Here is a 21,136-nt window from a genome sequence, read left to right on the forward strand (position 1 = left end):
ACCTTTTCCCTAACCCAAACCCAGGTATGTACCTGTTCCTTTACCCTAACCCAAACCCAGGTATGTACCTGTACCTTTTCCCTAACCCAAACCCAGGTATGTACCTGTACCTTTTCCCTAACCCAAACCCAGGTATGTACCTGTTCCTTTACCCTAACCCAAACCCAGGTATGTACCTGTTCCTTTACCCTAACCCAAACCCAGGTATGTACCTGTACCTTTTCCCTAACCCAAACCCAGGTATGTACCTGTTCCTTTACCCTAACCCAAACCCAGGTATGTACCTGTTCCTTTACCCTAACCCAAACCCAGGTATGTACCTGTTCCTTTACCCTAACCCAAACCCAGGTATGTACCTGTTCCTTTACCCTAACCCAAACCCAGGTATGTACCTGTTCCTTTTCCCTAACCCAAACCCAGGTATGTACCTGTACCTTTACCCTAACCCAAACCCAGGTATGTACCTGTTCCTTTACCCTAACCCAAACCCAGGTATGTACCTGTTCCTTTACCCTAACCCAAACCCAGGTATGTACCTGTTCCTTTTCCCTAACCCAAACCCAGGTATGTACCTGTACCTTTACCCTAACCCAAACCCAGGTATGTACCTGTTCCTTTACCCTAACCCAAACCCAGGTATGTACCTGTTCCTTTACCCTAACCCAAACCCAGGCATGTACCTGTACCTTTACCCTAACCCAAACCCAGGTATGTACCTGTTCCTTTACCCTAACCCAAACCCAGGTATGTACCTGTTCCTTTACCCTAACCCAAACCCAGGTATGTACCTGTTCCTTTACCCTAACCCAAACCCAGGTATGTACCTGTTCCTTTACCCTAACCCAAACCCAGGTATGTACCTGTTCCTTTACCCTAACCCAAACCCAGGTATGTACCTGTTCCTTTACCCTAACCCAAACCCAGGTATGTACCTGTTCCTTTACCCTAACCCAAACCCAGGTATGAACCTGTACCTTTACCCAAGCCCAGGTACTATACCTACAGTATGTCAGTCTCTAACCCTGACCCAAGCCCAGGTACTATACCTACAGTATGTCAGTCTCTAACCCTGACCCAAGCCCAGGTACTATACCTACAGTATGTCAGTCTCTAACCCTGACCCAAGCCCAGGTACTATACCTACAGTATGTCAGTCTCTAACCCTGACCCAAGCCCAGGTACTATACCTACAGTATGTCAGTCGCTAACCCTGACCCAAGCCCAGGTACTATACCTACAGTATGTCAGTCTCTAACCCTGACCCAAGCCCAGGTACTATACCTACAGTATGTCAGTCTCTAACCCTGACCCAAGCCCAGGTACTATACCTACAGTATGTCAGTCTCTAACCCTGACACACGCCCAGGTACTATACCTACAGTATGTCAGTCTCTAACCCTGACCCAAGCCCAGGTACTATACCTACAGTATGTCAGTCTCTAACCCTGACCCAAGCCCAGGTACTATACCTACAGTATGTCAGTCTCTAACCCTGACCCAAGCCCAGGTACTATACCTACAGTATGTCAGTCTCTAACCCTGACCCAAGCCCAGGTACTATACCTACAGTATGTCAGTCTCTAACCCTGACCCAAGCCCAGGTACTATACCTACAGTATGTCAGTCTCTAACCCTGACCCAAGCCCAGGTACTATACCTACAGTATGTCAGTCTCTAACCCTGACCCAAGCCCAGGTACTATACCTACAGTATGTCAGTCTCTAACCCTGACCCAAGCCCAGGTACTATACCTACAGTATGTCAGTCTCTAAACCTGACCCAAGCCCAGTATGTCTCAGTAAGTGTATGTCAGTCTGCACAACAACAGGTACATGACCCTCCCTTCAGTTTATGATGCAGGGCAGGACTGTATTGTCACTATAACCTTGAGTTTTGGTCTCATTGAGATAAACCCTCTTTAACAAGAGAGACATGGTCTATGACCACACGCATGTACACACACACACACACACACACACACACACACACACACACACACACACACACACACACACACACACACACACACACACACACACACACACATAGCTGGTGGTTATTAGCAGTAAATAATTAATCTGGATAATTATACGCGTTGCATATTTAACCTGTATTCACACGCACACGTAGCTCAGCTCTCTGGCCCCACACAAAGTCCACAGAGCTGCTCATTATGGTGGTAAATAATTCACATTCTAATCCTCTGTTATGACTTCATGTTTACGGTGATACAGCAGCACGTCTCTTTGTTGTCCTGACAGGCATCTGCTCCTCTCTCATACCCTAACCCCTCTCCTCAGTTCAATTCAATAGAGTCAACATTATTAGTCCCTGCAGGGTGATGGTAGCTGGGCTCATGTGTGACCTGTGTTGACCTTTGACCCCTCTCTGACCCCTATGACTCCAGGCCAGGCTGCTGTTCGGGTCATGGCCCAGCTGAGTCCTATAAGACCTCTATAGAGTTCCCTGATGAGACCCTCCTCTTCATCAAGTCTCACCCCCTCATGGACGCCTCCGTGCCTAACATAGGAGACGAGCCCTGGTTCACCAAGACACGCGTCAGGTAAGAACACACAGACAAACACACACACATGCACACATGTGTTGCTTGTGGGATCTAAATTCCCGGGTAACAATCAACAAAACCCAAAATCAAAATGCACATTTGTAGATTGCACGGAGGGCCTTTAAATACTGGCTTGATAATTCCTACTGAAGTCTGACTGTCCTCCTGTCTTGTCCCTGTCTCTCTAGGTACAGGCTGACAGCCTTGGCGGTGGACAACGCGGCTGGTCCACATGGTAACTACACGGTGCTGTTCATTGGTTCAGAGGCGGGCGTGGTGCTGAAGGTTCTAGCCAAGACTTCCCCTCTGTCCCTAAACGACAGCATCCTATTGGAGGAGATCGACCTGTTCAACAGAGCCAAGTACGGAACACTCACTACACGTCTCTCACTGTCTCTCTCTCTTAGTCTCTCTCTTACTCTCTTTGCGTCTCTCTCTTAGTCTCTGTCTCTCACTGTCTTTCTCTTTCTTTGGTCTCTTATCTCTCACTCTGTGTTTTTCTCTTTCTCTCTGTGTGTCTCTCACCGTCTGTCTCTCCTCTCTCATCCTCTCAGTCTCAGTCTCTCTCACTCTCCTCTTTCTTCTGTCTTTCTCTCTCTCCTCTTTCTTCCTCTCAGTCTCTCCTCCTCTCTCCTCTTTCTTCCTGTTTCTCTCCTCTCTCTTCCTTTCAGTCTCTCCTCTCTCTCTCTCTCTCTCTCTCTCTCTCTCTCTCTCTCTCTCTCTCTCTCTCTCTCTCTCTCACACTCTCCTCTCTCTTCCTCTGTCTCTCTCTCTCCTCTGTCTTTCCCTGTCTCTCTCTCTTTCCTCTGTCTTCCTCTGTCTCTCTTTCTCCTCTGTCTTCCTCTGTCTCTCACTCTCCTCTGTCTTCCTCTCAGGCTCTCGTTCTCTTCGGTCAGTAAGGGTATCAGGGCTAAACAGTGCCACTGTGATTACATCTGGAGAGTGAAACTGTAGACAGACCTTTCTGATAAACAACTGATCAAGTAACCTGTAATCTGATTTCTGACTCTCCTCTCTGTCTCCCCCCTCCACCACCCTTCCTTTCTCTCCCTCCCCTACTGCCTCTACTCTCCCAACCCCTCTCTTCCCTCTCTTTTCTTCTCTCTGTCTCCCAGGTGTCTGTCTAACAATGAGGATGACAGGCATATTTTGTCGCTCCATGTTGACAGAGACACACACAGTGTGTATGTAGCTTTCTCTAGCTGTGTGGTTCGCATGCCTCTCAGCCGCTGTGAGCGACACACTAACTGCCACAAGTGAGTCCCCACACTGACACACACGAGCGTGCACTCCAACTCAGACTCAGACTCAGACATATACAGACACAGACAGACACATACAGACACAGACTCAGACACATACAGACACAGACTCAGACACATACACACACACACAGACACACACAGACACACACAGAGACACACACACACACACACACACACACACACACACACACACACACACACACACACACACACACACACACACACACACACACACACACACACACACAGATACACACACACACACAGATACACACAGACACAGACACATAGAGACACATACAGACACAGACAGATACAGACACATACACACACACACACACACACACACACACACACACATACACACACATTCAGAAACATGCACACACTCCAGTCCAAGGTTACTTTATGCTGTACCTGGTCACAGGTTTGTGTGTTTATTGATGTGTTTTTCTCTATCTACATGTCATAAACACTGAGAACCTGTAGCACACTGGTTAATATACAGCCAGACAGAGGTTAACTGGTGCTGCCTATTTAACCCTGTATGGTGAACTGTATATTTACAGATATGTGTTAACCCTGTGTTGTGTTTCTCCCCTAGGTCTTGTATAGCGTCCAGGGACCCCTACTGTGGCTGGATGCCTCATGGAGCCTGTGAGAGGATCCTGCCTGGAGTTCTGTGAGTACCAAGTATTACAATACTAAATAGTATGCATACTCAGGGCCATAAAGTGTGACCAATTTGATCTCATATGCAACAAAATATTTTGCTGTGCGACCTGGAGTTTTTAATTTGGGAGCACCAGTGCGACCCATATCTGACCCATATCTGACCCATATCTGACCCATATCTGACCCATATCTGACTCATATCTGACCCATATCTGACCCAGATCTGACCCATATCTGACCCATATCTGACCCATATCTGACCCATATCTGACCCAGATCTGACCCATATCTGACCCATATCTGACCCATATCTGACCCATATCTGACCCAGATCTGACCCATATCTGACCCATATCTGACCCAGATCTGACCCATATCTGACCCAGATCTGACCCAGATCTGACCCATATTACTGAAGCAACATTTTTTTCTTCCGGTCACGGATTGGTGGGACACATTTTACATTCATAAACCGTGTCGTGGGCCTTTCTACAACTATTCTCAGGCCGCATTTGTTTTACCCCTTGTTCAGTCGTGTTTGTTAGCTCATTAGCTAGCTAGCAAACAACCTGGTAACTTTACCAGTATATCCAAACATTTGGAGGCACAGAAAGGAAAGGGTATATCTTCTTCAGGAGATCAATGATCAATGAATGAATGGAACAATGAATGGCACAAGCATTTCGCTACACCTGCAATAACATCTGCTAAATATGCGTATGTGACCAATAAAATTTGATTTGATTTGAATGAGAGATGTCCTGCATGGCGTCATCACAAATGCTCTTAAAGAGACAGTGTACAATTTTCACTGTAATGCATCTCAATAGGAAAATAGTGCTTTTACATAATGTAGAAACCGAATATTCCACAAAATGACTTTTTCATTTCAATGACAGGTGTCTGTATCAACATTGTAGGTTTTTATAATAAACACATGTATTTACAGGGTTCCATATGAGTTTTTAGGGCACAACATGAGCAGCTAGACTTCATATAGGCTATATCTCAATCCATTTAAAAAATCAGATTTTCTGGTGCTCCTAACTTTTTTAAAGGCGGGAGGACCAGTGCTACCAATGAAAAATGTACATTTAGAGCCCTGTGAGTATTAAATATTACAATACTACCACAGTACTAAGCTACGGTACATACTACAGAGTTCAGGAAAAAATGGAATAACGGAAGGAATTGTTGGTTAGAGAGGTTTGGTTCTCTGCTCTAATTTCTCTCTCCTCTGCCTCTGTTTCAGGTCTGGTTATGAGCAGGATGTAGAGGCTGGGAACACGGTTCAGCTGGGAGACTGCCATGGTGAGCCCCTCCCATTCATACCAACCCATCTCTTTCTCGCTCTCTCTCACTATCTCACACCATCAGTCTGCACAACCAACCAGTAACACACGTCCAGTAACACCAGTAACCACACCATACCAACACACCAACCAGTAACACCGTACCAGTAACACCAGTAACCACACCATACCAACACACCAACCAGTAACACCGTACCAGTAACACCAGTAACCACACCATACCAACACACCAATCAGTAACCCTCCCTACATGGTTCTATGTTCAGTATTAACATACACATCTACTGTAGATCCACATATTGTACACACCCAGGCCACCTGTAACTAATGCTACCTACTTGGAGGGAAGAAACAGACGCGCTCTACCAGTAGCAGTACTAAGACAGCGTTGCTATAGGAGACACACCAGGCTGAACCATAGAACTAGAACAGGGGATCGAGGCCATGCTGTCTCTCCTCAGGTCTAGAGACAGACAAGACCTGGAGCAATAGGCCTACTCAGACAACCTGTCCTTTAGCTTTTTATCATTTGATAAAAAATAACTACACTCTTAGTTATCAGGGCCTTTTTTTGTTTTGGGACTTTACTTTTGGGTTCCTTTATACTGATTTCTTGTTCCTTTAATTGTTTTAGTGTTTTTGGCCACTACATCAGCGACAGATTACAAATCATTTGGTGACCCGACCTCTGGTTAGTTGGATCTTTTATTCCGCTGGTTTCTTTCTTACCTTGAGCTCCGAACCCCTCTCTCCTTCCATCCTTCCTTCAACGCTGCTCACCCTTCATCTTTTTGAACAACCCTCCTCTTCTTCAACACCTTTTTATATTCTTCAGCATCTTAACAAACAACATCATCACCGGGTCACGTCAGAAATCTCCATCTCACCGCTACACTGACTCATTTCCTCACTTCATCTTCCTCACGCACTTCCTGTTTACTTCCTGCATGCTCACTCGGCGCCCCTCCCTCCTCTGACGTCATCACTGCTATGGAATCATCGCTGCTGTGTACCAAAGACCTTCCTCAGACAACTCTCACCCTTTTCCCCTTTCAAACTGTATCCTGTCTGAACAAAATTAATCTTACAACTGTATTTCTATTACTGGTAATGATAAATAAAATTGCTCTTGAATCAGACAATTTATTATTTTTTAAAACAACATTATCATAAAACATAAAACCTATTATGTTATGTAAACTAACCCATATGTGCGTACACATACCAACCCTTGCCTACTAACCAGGATGTAAGCTAACAGCCTGCTGGCCTCATGTCTACGCACCGTGTTAACAGTTTGTTTGTCACCACAGACATGGAGTTGTCATCTACGTCATTCACAGACCAGCCCAGTGGGCCCATACACCCCCCAGTACCCCCAGTACTCACCCCCACCCTGAGCCCCCATCCTGGGCTTGGTCCCGGGGAAAGGCCTGGGTTGGGGCCTGGGGCTGGTTCTCCAGACCTGTATGGCTCAGGGTTTGTGCAGCAGGATGACCCGGCCACCTCCCATTCACTAGAGTCACTCCCAGGGGGCCTAGAGGGTAAGGCCTGCAGGGAGAGAACTGCTGCTACCACACTGTATGGAGCCCTGACTGTCCCAGAGCTGCTACAGCAGACACACACACACAGTACCAGTCAAAAGTCTGGACACACCTACTCATTCAAGGGTTTTTCTTTATTTTTACTATTTTCTACATTGTAGAATAATAGTGAAGACTTCAAAACTATGAAATAACACATATGAATCATGTAGTAACCAAAAAAGTGTTAAACAAATCAAAATACATGTTATATTTTAGATTCTTCAAAGTAGCCACCCTTGCCTTGATGACAGCTTTGCACACTCTTGTCATTCTTTCAACCAGCTTCATGAGGAACCTGTTGGTTGCTTTTCCATCACTCTGCGGTCCAACTCATTCAAAACCATCTCAACTGGGTTGAGGTCGGGTGATTGTGGAGGGCAGGTCATCTGATGCAGCACTCCACCACTCTCCTTGTTCAAATAGACTTACACAGCCTGGAGGTTTGTTTTGGGTTATTGATCTGTTGAAAAACAAATGATAGTCCCAATAAGCGCAAACCAGATGGGATGGCGTATCGCTGCAAAATGCTGTGGGAGCCTTAAATTCTAAATAAATCACAGACAGTGTCACCACCAAAGCACCATCACACACACCCACGGTGGGAACCACACATGCGGAGATCATCCGTTCACTTACTCTGTGTCTCAAAGACACAGCGGTTGGAACCAAAAATCTCAAATTTAGACTCATCAGACCAAAGGACAGATTTCCACCGGTCTAATGTCCATTGCTCTTGTTTCTTGGCCCAAGCAAGTCTCTTCTTATTATTGGTGTCCTTTAGTAGTGGTTTCTTTGCACCAATTCGACCATGAAGGCCTGATTCACGCAGTCTCCTCTGAACAGTTGATGTTGAGATGTGTCTGTTAGTTGAACTCTGTGAAGCATTTATTTGGGCTGTAGTCTGAGGTATGGTAACTCTAATGAACTTATCCTCTGCAGCAGAGGTAACTCTGGGTCTTCCTGTCCTGTGCTGGTCCTCATGAGAGCCAGTTTCATCATAACGCTTGATGGTTTTTGCGACTGCACTTGAAGAAACTTGTTGAAATTTTCTGTATTGATGGACTGTCATTTCTCTTTGCTTATTTGAGCTGTTCGTGCCATAATATGGACTTGGTCTTTACCAAATAGGGCTATCTTCTGTATACCACCTCTCCCATGTCACGACACAACTGATTGGCTCAAATGCATTATGGAAAGAAATTCCACAAATGAACTTTTAACAAGGCACACCTGTTAATTGAAATGCATTGCAGGTGACTACCTCATAAAGCTGGTTGAGAGAATGCCAAGAGTGTGCAAAGCTGTCATCAAGGCAAAGGGTGGCTACTTTGAAGAATCTCAAATATAACATATTTTGATTTATTTAATACTTTTTTGGTTACTACATGATTTCATATGTGTTATTTCATAGTTTTGATGTCTTCACTATTATTCTACAAGAAAAACCCTTGAATGAGTAGGTGTGTTCATTTTTGACTGGTACTGTACACACAGACAGACACACTTGACACACACACACACACACTCAGGGGCAGGTATTTGGGATTACCATCAATTGATATAGCAGATTACATTTTTCAGATTTTGTTATGATTTATATTTCATCCAACTTCATGTATTTTGATTTATTCATTGATTTATTGTCATGATTATAATGATTTTGTACATGGTGAAAATGTATTTTCTCCCTTTTTAAACAATTCTTTCAAATCTTATCTTCAAACCTTCTGCACTTCTATATTCTTTCTTCAGACTCTTTTATTTGGCCCTCGTTTCTCTCTCTGCCAGTAGACCCTATAACCCTGGCTGTTACAGTTGAAGGGTCAACCCTGTTCCCGGGTGTAAAGGGTTAACCCTGGGAGTTAGGTTTTTTAACCCTAGGAGCATTAGAGCATGTCCCAGGCCTGTCCATTAACCCTCCTGCTCCAGGACCTCTCTCTGTCTCTCTCCTGCTCTGTGGATGTTTAACTCGTCCATGTCTGTGGTTACTAACCAAGCTGCAGTCTAGAAACAGAACAGCCTCACCATGTAGAGGACAAACTACAATCCTCTTCCTTTGACAACGCTGGGGAGTCAATTGTTCATTGTCTTTCTGATTTTGGGAGAACAAGTCTATCTCTGTCCTAGTTAGGAATGCACTAACCCTCCTTTTTATCTGGACAAATGTTTGACACTTGGTAGAGAAAAAGCAACACTTGAATTCTTCCTCTTCAAACTAACATAACACTACTTCTTCTAGATTGGCTTACATCACCGGAGTGCTTGTGGGATCCTAACCATTTTCACCATGTATTTACAATTAAGAATGACGAGAGTGGAAGCAAATCTGAATGGTTTTGGTAACGATAAAATCCCTGTTGGATAGCGGACAGAATACCTTTAAGGGGAAAAGCAGAGAAATCATGCATGACTGAGTGTCCACAAACACACCTGATATAGAGGTGTAGTGTAAAGCTGTGATTGGCTGTGATTGTGTGTGTCAGGGTGTTCGTAAACCAATGGGGTGTGTGACTTCAGGTGTGTGGGAGATCCAGGCGGGAGAAGCCAATCAGATGGTCCACATGAATATCCTGATCAGCTGTGTGTTGGCTGCCTTCCTCCTGGGGGCGCTAGTGGCAGGCCTGGTGGTGTTCTGCTATAGAGACTCCTTCCTCCGCCACAAGCCCCGGCACGCCCACAAAGATGCAGAGTCAGCCCCCTCCTGCAGCGACTCCACCGGATCCTTCACTAAGCTCAACGGGCTCTTCGACAGTCCTGTCAAGGTAACCTGGAGACCTGAATACAGATTTATGAGTCAACACATTATTCAGTAACCGAGTGTTACTGACTGACATTGTCGTTGTATCTTATGTAGATAGATAGAACCAGAGTGAGAATGACACTGACATTCAGGGTGCGGCGGCCACAATTATTTGGGGGGGAGGGGCCTAATAATAATAATAAAGCCGTAATTTAACGGTAAAAATGTATTACCTTTTAATGTGGCATGAACACAACCAGTCATGATGCTTTCATCTGATTGTCAAACAAATCACTTCAAAATGTAGGCTACCTGTGCATGTTCATCCACTCCTAAATAATCCAAACAGTGCAATGCATGTTACCTCTGATGACTGGAAATAGACATCTGCATGTTCACACTGATGACTGGAAATAGACATCTGCATGTTACCTCTGATGACTGGAAATAGACATCTGCATGTTCACTGATGACTGGAAATAGACATCTGCATGTTCACTGATGACTGGAAATAGACATCTGCATGTTCACTGATGACTGGAAATAGACATCTGCATGTTCACTCTGATGACTGGAAATAGACATCTGCATGTTACCTCTGATGACTGGAAATAGACATCTGCATGTTCACTCTGATGACTGGAAATAGACATCTGCATGTTACCTCTGATGACTGGAAATAGACATCTGCATGTTCACACTGATGACTGGAAATAGACATCTGCATGTTACTCTGATGACTGGAAATAGACATCTGCATGTTACCTCTGATGACTGGAAATAGACATCTGCATGTTCACACTGATGACTGGAAATAGACATCTGCATGTTCACTGATGACTGGAAATAGACATCTGCATGTTCACTCTGATGACTGGAAATAGACATCTGCATGTTACCTCTGATGACTGGAAATAGACATCTGCATGTTCACACTGATGACTGGAAATAGACATCTGCATGTTACCTCTGATGACTGGAAATAGACATCTGCATGTTCACTGATGACTGGAAATAGACATCTGCATGTTCACTCTGATGACTGGAAATAGACATCTGCATGTTCACTCTGATGACTGGAAATAGACATCTGCATGTTCTCTGATGACTGGAAATAGACATCTGCATGTTCACTCTGATGACTGGAAATAGACATCTGCATGTTCACTGATGACTGGAAATAGACATCTGCATGTTCACTCTGATGACTGGAAATAGACATCTGCATGTTCACTCTGATGACTGGAAATAGACATCTGCATGTTACCTCTGATGACTGGAAATAGACATCTGCATGTTACCTCTGATGACTGGAAATAGACATCTGCATGTTACCTCTGATGACTGGAAATAGACATCTGCATGTTACCTCTGATGACTGGAAATAGACATCTGCATGTTACCTCTGATGACTGGAAATAGACATCTGCATGTTACCTCTGATGACTGGAAATAGACATCTGCATGTTACCTCTGATGACTGGAAATAGACATCTGCATGTTCACTGATGACTGGAAATAGACATCTGCATGTTACCTCTGATGACTGGAAATAGACATCTGCATGTTCACTCTGATGACTGGAAATAGACATCTGCATGTTACCTCTGATGACTGGAAATAGACATCTGCATGTTCACACTGATGACTGGAAATAGACATCTGCATGTTCACTCTGATGACTGGAAATAGACATCTGCATGTTCACTGATGACTGGAAATAGACATCTGCATGTTCACTCTGATGACTGGAAATAGACATCTGCATGTTACCTCTGATGACTGGAAATAGACATCTGCATGTTACTCTGATGACTGGAAATAGACATCTGCATGTTCACTCTGATGACTGGAAATAGACATCTGCATGTTCACACTGATGACTGGAAATAGACATCTGCATGTACTCTGATGACTGGAAATAGACATCTGCATGTACTCTGATGACTGGAAATAGACATCTGCATGTACTCTGATGACTGGAAATAGACATCTGCATGTTCACACTGATGACTGGAAATAGACATCTGCATGTTACCTCTGATGACTGGAAATAGACATCTGCATGTTCACACTGATGACTGGAAATAGACATCTGCATGTTCACTCTGATGACTGGAAATAGACATCTGCATGTTCACTCTGATGACTGGAAATAGACATCTGCATGTTACCTCTGATGACTGGAAATAGACATCTGCATGTTCACTCTGATGACTGGAAATAGACATCTGCATGTTCACACTGATGACTGGAAATAGACATCTGCATGTTCACCTCTGATGACTGGAAATAGACATCTGCATGTTCACACTGATGACTGGAAATAGACATCTGCATGTTACCTCTGATGACTGGAAATAGACATCTGCATGTTACCTCTGATGACTGGAAATAGACATCTGCATGTTCACTCTGATGACTGGAAATAGACATCTGCATGTTCACACTGATGACTGGAAATAGACATCTGCATGTTCACTGATGACTGGAAATAGACATCTGCATGTTCACACTGATGACTGGAAATAGACATCTGCATGTTCACTCTGATGACTGGAAATAGACATCTGCATGTTCACTGATGACTGGAAATAGACATCTGCATGTTACCTCTGATGACTGGAAATAGACATCTGCATGTTCACTCTGATGACTGGAAATAGACATCTGCATGTTCACTCTGATGACTGGAAATAGACATCTGCATGTTCACTGATGACTGGAAATAGACATCTGCATGTTCACACTGATGACTGGAAATAGACATCTGCATGTTCACTGATGACTGGAAATAGACATCTGCATGTTCACTCTGATGACTGGAAATAGACATCTGCATGTTCACTCTGATGACTGGAAATAGACATCTGCATGTTCACACTGATGACTGGAAATAGACATCTGCATGTTCACACTGATGACTGGAAATAGACATCTGCATGTTACCTCTGATGACTGGAAATAGACATCTGCATGTTCACACTGATGACTGGAAATAGACATCTGCATGTTCACACTGATGACTGGAAATAGACATCTGCATGTTCACACTGATGACTGGAAATAGACATCTGCATGTTCACTCTGATGACTGGAAATAGACATCTGCATGTTCACTGATGACTGGAAATAGACATCTGCATGTTCACACTGATGACTGGAAATAGACATCTGCATGTTCCCACTGATGACTGGAAATAGACATCTGCATGTTCACACTGATGACTGGAAATAGACATCTGCATGTTCACACTGATGACTGGAAATAGACACATAGCAATTCTGTAAACTGTCTTGTGCACGTTTTAAATTGACACAATACCTGTTAGCAAAGGTGTCAGCTAGAGACGACGTGCAGAAGCTTGCAGGGATTTGTAGTCTTGCATGATGTCTACGTTGATGCTAATTAGCATTTTCAAACCGAAAAGTAAATAGAGCTGACTATATTGATAAAAGTCACCTTGTCCGAGAGAGATTTACATGGTTATCAAAACGTCACGGCTGGGTAAGCCTCCACGAAACACATCCCTTACATTAAGTGTTTCTAAAACTCCCTATGGGAAAAATAAATGATGGAAAAACGATTGGAACCATTTCCATGTTTGACCGCTAGGTTTTATGGGTATTGACACCTCCACTGTGAGGTAGCCAGTGATGTAGTAGTAAATAAATGGTGGGTAAACTCTGATTGCTGGTTGCGGTGAAAAAAGTTACGCTCCCTATACTTTCAATGCATTTTTCAGAAAAGGAGGGTGAACTGCATTGTGTTGCCTTTACCCTCCACTAGGCCTACACCACTGCCAGTAGCCTACGCTCGCAACTGAAGCAATTTTACACACATGAACATAAGCAGAACAGGTAGCCTACATTCAATATAATACACAAGTTGAATCAAAACATGGTTACACCCTAGTTCATGAGTTGTCCATGATTCACGAGTTGAATGCTTAGATTCTTCACAGATCGTGTGACATAAACCACAACCTTTCTTTCCCTACATTTATGACATTAATGACAGTGTAATTTGTAATTATTAAGCATTTAACGATTGAATTAGAACATTGAACTTAAACCTTGTACTATTCCTGGATCTTGGAGATCTCGGGAAAAGCACTAAGTGTAACCATGCCTATGTAAAATGTCCTTATCCAAAATCATGTAGGCCTATGCCATTGCAAAATCGAAGTCTTCTAAAGAGTCTACTATAGGCCTACTGTCATTAATGTTGGATGGAATGGTTGCGCATTGGTGTTGAGCTGTAGGCTAGTTGTCCAGTGATATTGGAGACACTCATCAGCTGATCCAGGCAAGAAAAGTGATATTGATTGAAAATAATAAAGCTAAATAAATGGTCTACTTCTGGTCACGGACGGCACAGAGAACAGCAATACCCGCGCCCGCCTGAGAAACAAAGCAATGAGCGCTCTAAACAGCTGACTGACAAAAGCAAACAATTATGAATGAACGGATAAATCTAATGCATTGGAATTAAAGGCTATTTTTATCAAGGGGACTTGGCAAACAAATCGCAAAAATGAGCAAGTACAAAGAGAAATCTATGTGTTTAAAGGAGCCCAGCTGAGGCTGAAATTCAGCACTAGAGAGTGGACAGTGCTGTGGACAGGGAGACGGTTTTTGCAGCCACATAGAAATAAATGTTTTAAACCATGACAGAAAGGTGGGGGTGTTCGATTAATTTGTAAACTTTTATTTTCATATTTACCACTGTAAAACATATTTACCACTGCTTTTAAACAAATAGGAGAATGGCAAATCCACCAAAGTTGGACTTTTGTTTCATTCAGGGGAGCTGAGCCCCCCTGGCTCCCTGTAATTCACCGCCCGGATAGACCATTTACAGTGCCTTCGGAAAGTTTTCAGACCCCTTGACCTTTTCCACATTTTGTTAGGTTACAGCCTTATTCTAAAATTCATTTAAAAAAAAATCCTCATCAATACCCCATAATGACACGCACAATACCCCATAATGACAAAGCAAAAACAGGTTTTTGGAAATGTTTGCTAATTTATTTTGAAAAAAATGAAAAACTAATATTACATTTACATAAGTATTCAGACCCTTTACTCAGTACTTTGTTGAAGCACCTTTGACAGCGATTACAGCCTTGAGTCTTCTTGGGTATGACGCTACAAGCTTGGCACACCTGTATTTGAGGAGTTTCTCCCATTCTTCTCTGCAGATCCTCTCAAGTTCTGTCAGGTTGGATGGGGAGCGTTGCTGCACAGCTATTTTCAGGTCTCTCCAGAGATGTTCGATCAGGTTTAAGTCTGGACTCTGGCTGGGCCACTCAAGGACATTCAGAGACTTGTCCCGAAGCCACTCCTGCGTTGTCTTGGCTGTGTGCTTAGGGTCGTTGTGCTGTTGGAAGGTGAACCTTCGCCCCCATTCTGAGTTCCTGAGTGCGCTGGAGCAGGTTTTCATCAAGGATTTCTCTGTACTTTGCTCCGTTCATCTTTCCCTGAATCCTGACTAGTCTCCCAATCCCTGCCTCTGAAAAACATCCCCACAGCATGATGCTGCCACCACCATGCTTCACCGTAGGGATGGTGCCAGGTTTCTTCCAGACGTGATGCTTGGCATTCAGGCCAAAGAGTTCAATCTTGGTTTCATCAGACCAGAGAATTGTCTTGAGTCTTTAGGTGCCTTTTGGCAAACTCCAAGTGGGCTGTCATGTGCCTTTTACTGAGCAGTGGCTTCCATCTGGCAACTCTACCATAAAGGCCTGATTGGTGGAGTGCTACAGAGATGGTTGTCCTTCTGGAAGGTTCTCCCATCTCCACAGAGGAACTCTAGAGGTCTGTCAGAGTGACCATCTGGTTCTTGGTTACCTCATTGACCAAGGCCCTTCTCCCCCGATTGCTCAGTTTGGGGGCCAGCTTTAGGAAGAGTCTTGGTGGTTCCAAACTTCTTCCATTTAAGAATGATGGAGGCCATTGTGTTCTTGGAGACCGTCAATGCTGCAGACATTTTTTGGTACCCTTCCCCAGATCTAAAAACCTGTTTTTCCTTTGTCATTATGGGGTATTGTGTGTAGATTGCTGAGGATTTATTTTTATTTAATCCATTTTATAATAAGGCTGTAACGTAACAAAATGTTGAAAAAGTCAAGGGGTCTGGATACTTTCCGAAGGCACTGTATGTGTGTGTGTGTGTGTGTGTGTGTGTGTGTGTGTGTGTGTGTGTGTGTGTGTGTGTGTGTGTGTGTGTGTGTGTGTGTGTGTGTGTGTGTGTGTATGTATGTACAGTTTGTGTTGGCTAGAGGAACCAAATGAACAAAGCCCTCTCTTCTGTCCTCCTGTCTTGTCTCCAGGAGTACCAGCCAAGTCTGGACTGTCCCAAGCTGTACACCAACTTACTGAGCAGTGGTAAGGACCTGACGCCTAACGGAGACACCAAGACCATGATCCTCCGGGACGGCTGTCAGCCTCCCGAGCTGGCCGCCCTGCCCACCCCCGAGTCTACCCCTGTGCTGCAGCAGAAAGGCCTGCAGCCAATCAGGAACCAGTGGGAGCGAGCCAATCACCACGGGAAGATCAACGGATCCAGGAAGAACTCCAACTCTACCTCCTCCTCCTCCATCGCCAAGAGTCCCCAGTTCCACCCCAGTTCCCCCCCCCCTCCTCACCCCCAGCCCCACCCTGCGCTGGGACACTCCCACATCCCCAGCGCCGTCGTCCTTCCCAACGCCACGCACGAATACCGCAGTGGTTACCATGGAAACCCGGCCGACGACGTCACGCCGCCACGCACCCTGGACAGGAAGCCAGAGAACATGGAACACCTGCAGGCCACGCCCCCTCATTCTAAAGGAAGCAGAAAGGAGCAGAAGAGGTCGCTGGATGCCAGGAACACACTGAACGACCTGCTGAAGCACCTGAACGATGCTAACACGGCTAACGCTAGCTCCAAGGCTATCCTCCAAGAGGGGGCCGGCTCAGCGCCCCGACCCAGCAGACAACACCTGATGCTGGAGCCTCTAGGGGACATCACTGAGGTTCCCCCCAAGGTCCCCAGCCGAGAGGCCTCTCTTTACTCCCCCTCCTCCTCCTCCTCCCTGCCCAGGCACAGCCCCACCAAGAGGGTTGACGTCCCCCTGCCCTCCACCCCTAGCTCCCCCACAGGCAGCCTGGGTATGGGAGGAAGCATGAGCGGCACCCTGGAGAGGAGGTACGGCTCTCATCACAGGAGCTCTTCTCACAGACACTCCCTCACCGCCACCTCTCCCAACGGGGTCAGTATGGGGGTGTCGTTGTCCCACCAACACAGTATGAACAGAGGGGGGTACATGCCCCCCACCCCTCCCTCCAGACTGGACTCCCAGAGGGGGCTCCACTCCCCCCATCAACACCCCCACCCCCCCTCCCTGTCCCGCCAGAGTAGCTACAGTGGGCACGGCTCGCTCCCCCGCCAGGGACTTAAACGGACCCCATCCCTAAAGCCTGACGTCCCCCCTAAACCCAACCCCTTCACCCCACAGACTCCTCAGATGAGGGTGGTCAACAAGTACAGCTACTAGGACACTATGGAGTGTACTACCAAGTGTACTAACTGGGAAAGGGCAGGGGCACTACTGAGTGTGCTCTAGAGCCAGACTGGTTGTGAGAAGGCTTAGGGAGGGAGTAGGACCATGTGTGTGTCGGGGTGTGTCCCCATGGAATGATTCATTCCTTCACTCTAAAAAGGGAAAATCACACCAGTGGCCAAAGATGTGACGTGGAGTTCTGTGTCTTGTCTTGTGGCTCCATGTTTCTCTCCATCTCACAACACACTGGTCAGTCTCCTCTAACCCTGACCCCTGGCCCTGACTCACTAACCCCAGCCCCAGGACATAAGGCAGGGTGGGGGTAGATGGGTGTAGGGGTCCTGTAGGGGACTAGTGTGGCCCCCAGTGTGTAGCCTGGCTCTATGATCCAGACTGTGGACGGTACGAGGTCTAACTCCGAGAACTACTTGAAGAATGGGTCTGATGTCTCACTGTCACTAAGCACTGTCTGTTTGTGTCACAAATGGCACCCTATTCCCTTTGTTGTCAACTACTTCTGACCACGGCACATAGGCCTGGTTGTACCTAGTGCACTATATAGGGAATAAGGGTGCCATTTGGGGGACACCCTCTGTCTTCCCATGAATGTGAACTGGACTGAACTGAACAAGGGGGAGGAATACGATAGAACTGTTTGTATCTTATCTGTCTGACTGATGGGGGAGAGCAGCGAGGAGACACACTAAACATAGTGTCCCTTTAGAGGTGTTTAACTCAACTATAAAGACGGAGGAGGAAGGAAGGCAACAGAGAGAACACCAGTGTGTGTCAGCTGGAGGGCAAAACCCAATGTACAGCAAACACATACACACACACTTTGCTTGGGGAGGTGAAAGGCCTGGCTGCCTACGTACCCTAACAGGGACCCTCTGTAACTCACTGGGATATCTACTGAACACGTTTGCTGCTATTGGTTTATGATGAGTAATGTATGTTGCTATTGGTTTATGATGAGTACTATATGTTGAGTGTGTTTAGTCCTCTTATGCGTCTGTACCCTACAGCTGCCGTTGTCTCCTGACGTATGTGTGTGTGTGTGTGTGTGCGTACAAACCATGCAATTCAATGCACCGTTAGAACAGGCTCCAGTGCCATCAGAGTCCTCTATCAACACATACCACTCTTCTCCTGTCTCACACAGACACACAGATACAAACTGGCGATGCAGAGACCTTTCCTCCAGTCTTTCAATGTAGCAGAGTGGTATTTAGAAACGTTTCATCCAACCCACTTCAACAGGCTGGTGTTGTTTTGGTTTGGTTTTCTTTATTTTATTCAGAAATGAAAGACGTAAACATTTTATGCAACACCAATGTGTTTAGTTCTGTCAGGTTGAAATGGCGTTCTGCAACATGTCAGTCTCACCTGCCAACCGCATGTCCGTCACTAGTGTTAGTCTTAACGTGTCTGTCTCACCTGCCAACTGCATGTCCGTCACTAGTGTTAGTCTTAACATGTCTGTCTGTCTCACCTGCCAACCGCATGTCCATCACTAGTGTTGGTCTCTGTGCTCCGGTGGGAGTTCACACACTGCTCTCTGTGTGGTAGTTTCCCCAAGGTACAGATGCAGGATCAGCTTACCCTCTCTCAAACCTAATCTTAACCATTTCCAGGGTAACTGATCTTAGATCTTCAGTTCTCTGGTTGCCATTTTGGTTCCAGAGGCAGTGTTGTGTTTGCAGTTTCCCAGTGAGTGACAAGTGTACAATCACACCAACATCTACCAATGTGTCCTACCGAGTCATGCTGGTAATGACAAGATACTGTACATATTATAAATATATGAGTATACATATTTTTAGGCCAGTTAATCCCAATCTGTGTATCGTGTGCCTTATTCAACAAATGATCGATATACAGAAATATTGAGGAAAAAAAGTGATTTGGTCCTGAATGTCATTATTGTTACAATATAACCTAAGCAACTCTGATTATTTGAATTCAGAGTGAAATTTGTGTTCCGCATTTAAATTTGTATTTATCTACCAAACTGCAGTTATTTCGATTCTAGAACTAAGAGTCGGTTTAGTCACCAACATTCCATTACAGAATACAGGCTGAAGCAAAGCATGCTGGGATTACAGTATCCATATATGACCTCATGAAGAAAAAGGCTGCTGATAGACCAAGCTGAGGTTCCATGCAGTGAATGTACTATTATGGCATGGGGATGTAGACTGACTCGTGTCTTCTCTCTAAACGCTTTGCTTCATAACACTCAACATGGCACTATACAGCCAATATACAGTAAACAGTCGATAGAGTACTCAATAAAACATCCAACCCAGTATTAAGGTAAACACTCCGGGTAATTATTATAGATCAAAGATGTGTATCTAATGTCTTAATAAACTGTTCCATTAGAGTGAGCAGTGGTCATGTGACCGGGACATAAGAACAGGATGTGGGTCAGATCTTACATTGACAATGAGGTTCATGATTTGGGTACATTTACTTTATTTGGGGAATTAATTTGTCTGCCTATTTCGAACCCGAAGCCACATTTTGTTAAAAAAGATAATTGTATTAATTAAAGTCTGTTGTCTATCAGTCGTCCTCTGCTAACCAGTGTTTGGGCTCAGAGACACACACACACACACCCCTGTTCCATTGGTCCAGACAGACAGGCTGTGCTCAGCTGTCTTGTGAATTACCATATTGACCTGGGTCTTTGTGTTGCAGTGTCAGTCTACAGCCTTCCTACCCTCCTGTCTATCTATGCTCTATGTGTGCAGATGAACCAGCCTCGTTGACATTACCTTTCTAATACTGTTCTGATTGGACAGTAAGACCCCCTGATGTTTGTTCAGAGTGTTTGTAGATATGTTGTAAGGTTGGAACTGTGAATGTGTACAAAATGATCGTCTTTTGTTTCAGGACTTCTTGTTGAATTTTTTTTAACACGGCATGTATAGTTGAAATAAAATATTACTGCACAGAATTCTGATTCTGAGAGATATCCTTGTTTTTTATGATTCTCAGAAGACAGCGGATTAGACCAGTGACTCTCTAATCCAGTTAGTGAGCACAAGATGCAGCGATCACTGAACTCACTATAGAAGTCAGACATCAACATATTGTTAATGTTCAACTGTAGTGATTTAGCAAAGCCACTCCCCAAGCTTATGTTTCATTAGAGTTTCATGAGCGAAATCTTAACTGGGACACTAATGCCTATATTTATACTAAAGTGTTCCTTCTTCAACATATCCCACAGCAGAGGAACAGGCTATTTGCCTCCATGCACCCCTGCTATCATCACAAACCACTAGCTAACATCAAACACTATTTACACCTCTGCCAAACAATGTCCTGTTTTCCTCTGGCACTGAGTGAGCTACATATCTACAGTTATACATGTAAGACAGCATTGTTTCAGAAATAGAAATTCAAAATGTGGATGGAGATTTGTTAAGATTTGGT

At 44.8% G+C, this 21,136-nt stretch overlaps 1 protein-coding gene across 5 annotated transcripts in view; it reads left to right on the top strand.

Annotated features, from left to right (window-relative positions):
• Window positions 1-20,654, top strand: part of sema6d (semaphorin 6D) — a 47,320-nt gene extending 26,666 nt beyond the window's left edge. For 2 of the 5 annotated variants that reach the window (XM_071401019.1, XM_071401020.1), the window contains exons 11-19: window positions 2,408-2,563; window positions 2,755-2,928; window positions 3,682-3,822; window positions 4,436-4,513; window positions 5,759-5,817; window positions 6,454-6,510; window positions 7,133-7,363; window positions 9,923-10,167; window positions 16,481-20,654. In XM_071401019.1, coding sequence (XP_071257120.1) covers window positions 2,408-2,563; window positions 2,755-2,928; window positions 3,682-3,822; window positions 4,436-4,513; window positions 5,759-5,817; window positions 6,454-6,510; window positions 7,133-7,363; window positions 9,923-10,167; window positions 16,481-17,686 — 2,347 coding nt within the window. In that variant the 3' untranslated portion in view covers window positions 17,687-20,654. The remainder of the gene's footprint in view (window positions 1-2,407; window positions 2,564-2,754; window positions 2,929-3,681; window positions 3,823-4,435; window positions 4,514-5,758; window positions 5,818-6,453; window positions 6,511-7,132; window positions 7,364-9,922; window positions 10,168-16,480) is intronic. The other 3 variants (XM_071401022.1, XM_071401021.1, XM_071401023.1) reach the window with 3 other exon arrangements.
• Window positions 20,655-21,136: the final 482 nt, after the last annotated feature.

The sequence above is a fragment of the Salvelinus alpinus genome, chromosome 5, assembly GCF_045679555.1.
Source record: "Salvelinus alpinus chromosome 5, SLU_Salpinus.1, whole genome shotgun sequence".
In the NCBI taxonomy this organism is placed as follows: Eukaryota; Metazoa; Chordata; class Actinopteri; order Salmoniformes; family Salmonidae; genus Salvelinus; species Salvelinus alpinus.